Source organism: Cucurbita pepo, chromosome 6, assembly GCF_057944985.1.
Source record: "Cucurbita pepo subsp. pepo isolate OVF chromosome 6, ASM5794498v1, whole genome shotgun sequence".
In the NCBI taxonomy this organism is placed as follows: domain Eukaryota; kingdom Viridiplantae; phylum Streptophyta; class Magnoliopsida; order Cucurbitales; family Cucurbitaceae; genus Cucurbita; species Cucurbita pepo.
Window position 1 is genome coordinate 13,451,439 of NC_141803.1, and position 3,191 is coordinate 13,454,629.

Consider the following 3,191-nt stretch of genomic DNA (forward strand, 5'->3'; position numbering starts at 1 on the left):
GCTCTTTCTCCATCAAATTTAGAGCAAAGCTTTTTCCTTTCATTTTGACATTGAAAGTTTTTGCCACTAGCATCCTTGATCAAACACTACTTATTCTCAAACAACACTTTATAGCCTTTATCAAGTAACTGACCTACCGTTAAGAGATTTTGATCAATTTTAGGTATAAATAAAATACTGGAATAAATTTTGTACCTTCATAACGTGTTATAGCTACTGTGCCTTTGACTTCCAAGTGTTCACCATTGTCAATCCTCACTCTCTTGACTTCAATGTCTCTTAATTTCTCAAAAAAACTCATTGTCATATGTCATATGGTTTGTGCACCAACTATCAATCAACCAACTCTCGCTTGATTCTTTGCCTGAGAAACAAGTGACCACAAACAATTGATCTTCTTCTTCTTGATCAACTACCTGTGCATCTACTTCTTTCACCTGTCATTTGACTTTGCAGATCACAGCTTCATGTCCAAGTTGATTGCATTTGGAGTATTTGGCGTCAGATCTTCTCCAACACTTGTATGGTGGATGACCTTTCTTCTCACAGTGGCGGCAAGGTGGATAGGATTTTTTGGAACCTCCTCCTTTTGTCATCTGATAATTGGCAGATGAATTTTCATTCGTCGATTGGTTTTTGAAAATTTTCTTATTTTTATACTTGTTGTCTTGATGCTTAACAGGTAAGGCACCTTCAATCACCCCTTCTTGCCTCATAGACCTCCTTTGCTCTTGTGCTTGCTTGTAAAGCGTTCAAGAACTTTGTAAGAGAAATCTTTGACAGGTCGTTGGTGTTCTCCAGAGTAGTAATGGTGGCTTCAAACTTCTCTGGAACAGTGACTAGCAGCTTTTCAACGATTCTGGAATCATTTAACACAGAACCAAGTAATCTCACCTTGTTAGCAATGCTGAGAAGTCTGTCAGAGTACTCTTTCACTGACTCAGACTCCATCTTCTGCAACTCAAAATCCCTACTCAAATTCAAGACTTTCATTCCACGAATCCTCTCATCTCCTTCATATTCAGCCTTGAGATAATCCCAGATTTTCTTTGCTGTTTTAAGGGACATTATTCGCATGAGGATCATCTGAGATACAGCTGCAAATAGGCAAGCTTTTGCCTTTGATTTTCTTGTCTTCTTGTCCTTCTGTATTTTGATTTGTGCTACAGTAGGATTTGATGGAAGTGAAGGGACCTTGTAATCCTCTTCTATTGCTTCCCAAAGATCCAAAGCCTCCAGATAAGTCTCCATATGAACTGCCCACATTTGATAATTGTCACCATCGAAGACAGGTGGTGCAACAGCTGGAAAATTGGATTCTCTTCCTATTTTGATCTCACAGATCGCTTAAGAAGATAGCTCTGATACCAATTTGTTAGTGAAAAAGGAAGTGATTGAATAGTTGATAAGAAGATTATATTATGAAGAGGAAGGATGCTTTATATATATACACAGAGAATACAAAATATATTTAGAAAATCTACCTAAAATTCTGAAGAAAATCTGCTAACAAACCAGTAAACAAATAAAAAACTAAATCAAATCGAAACTAAATCTAACTCCCAACTATACAAATAAAAAACTAAATCAAATCGAAACTAAATCTAACTAAATCAAATCGAAACTAAATCTAACTCCCAACTATAAGGAGATTTAATCAGATACAACAATCTAAACAAATACGTGATCTTTAATAGTAAACTTTTTTCGTACGTCGTGACAGCCCATGTTATTAAAAGTCTGGAACTTTTTATAGCGTTTTTGTATAACTATAATAAATGTTATAATATAGTACATAAATATAGCTTATATGCAATGGTATGAAAACATTTTATAGTATTGTTGTTAAAGTTATAAATATGTAAACATAACTAAAATATTATGCTATTATTCATTTTTAATAAGCTATATTTATACTATATTTTATGCTATCATTCATTTTTAATAAGCTATATTTATACTTTTAATCTTATGCTATAACAAAAATATAATTGAAATTTAATAATCTACTAACACATTACAAAATAAAGTATTCAACTCGATCTATATAAAAATATCTGACTCGTTACACTAGCATAATTTTCAAATCAGTTCTTCCCCACCCAATACACAATAAATAGAACAAAAACTCACTATTCACAATATGTGACATCTTTGATTTTGAACAAATCAAGTACACCAATCCTAAAGGTATTCGAACCGACATCAATGTCTTCTATGTTCCACCCTTTTAGCAATGTCAATTGATAAATTGTTCGTTGTTGCTTGCCAATTAGTGCTTCCTTGCTCCAACAAAAACTTGATCGTTGGGTTGAGGATTAGGGTTGCTTTATCAATTTGGTATAAGAGCCTAAGTTGCATATTTGTGGCCGACTCTAGGCAATGTCAATTGATAAATTGGTCGTTGTTTCTTGCCAATTAGTGCTTTCAAGGAATCCTGCAACATTATCAAAGCATATATATCAGTGATTCGAAGAGAAGTGCAAAATAGTACCAAAAGGTTTGACATAAGGTGATTTGAAGAGAAGTGCAAAATAGTACCAAAAGGTTTGACATAAGGTGATTCGAAGAGAAGTGCAAAATAGCAACAAAATCTAAATATCATATAAAAGTAAAAAAGAGAATAGAACATTATTGTTCATCTTATGTATGTAAGCACGTTTCATTTCTTAAAAACAGAGCATAGAAACATTAGTTCAAATACTTGCATTACAGCTTCCAATTAGAATTGAAAGGGGAGGGCATTGTCCACTCAAAGTTTACGAGGAAAGAAAGAGCATTACGCTTTTTGATTCCCTTGGATGAAAACCATAACTTTGTAATAAAAGTGTTGTCCTCATATGATAAACCAAACAGAACCATTAAAAAAAAAATTGATATCATGACGAGTAAGGCCAATAAAAAAAAACTTATTAACCAAAGAAAATGACCATACAAACTAATGAATTCTCTTGAGAAAAAAGAAAAGTAGTCTTTAAAGGGTCTACAAATATTCTTTCTCCTAGTCACTCCAAGTTAGCAAACAAAAGTCAAAGACCGAAATCAGTCTAACTGGTCTTCTAATTAGGAACAACTTCTTCTAACTGATCTTCTAATTTATCTAAGATCTCAGTTGAAGAAATCCTCAAAATCAAATAAGAAGAAGAATGCGTTGTTGGAAGCCCTAAATGCAAAATAACAGTAACAGTAAC

The 3,191-nt window shown here is 33.3% G+C and overlaps 1 protein-coding gene across 1 annotated transcript; it reads right to left on the reverse strand.

Annotated features, from left to right (window-relative positions):
• Positions 1 to 693: 693 nt before the first annotated feature.
• Positions 694 to 1,266, reverse strand: LOC147792344 (uncharacterized). The gene has a single exon (XM_087124454.1). It carries the CDS (start codon positions 1,264 to 1,266, stop codon positions 694 to 696), a length of 573 nt encoding a protein of 190 aa, XP_086980580.1.
• Between the last annotated feature and the right edge of the window lie 1,925 nt (positions 1,267 to 3,191).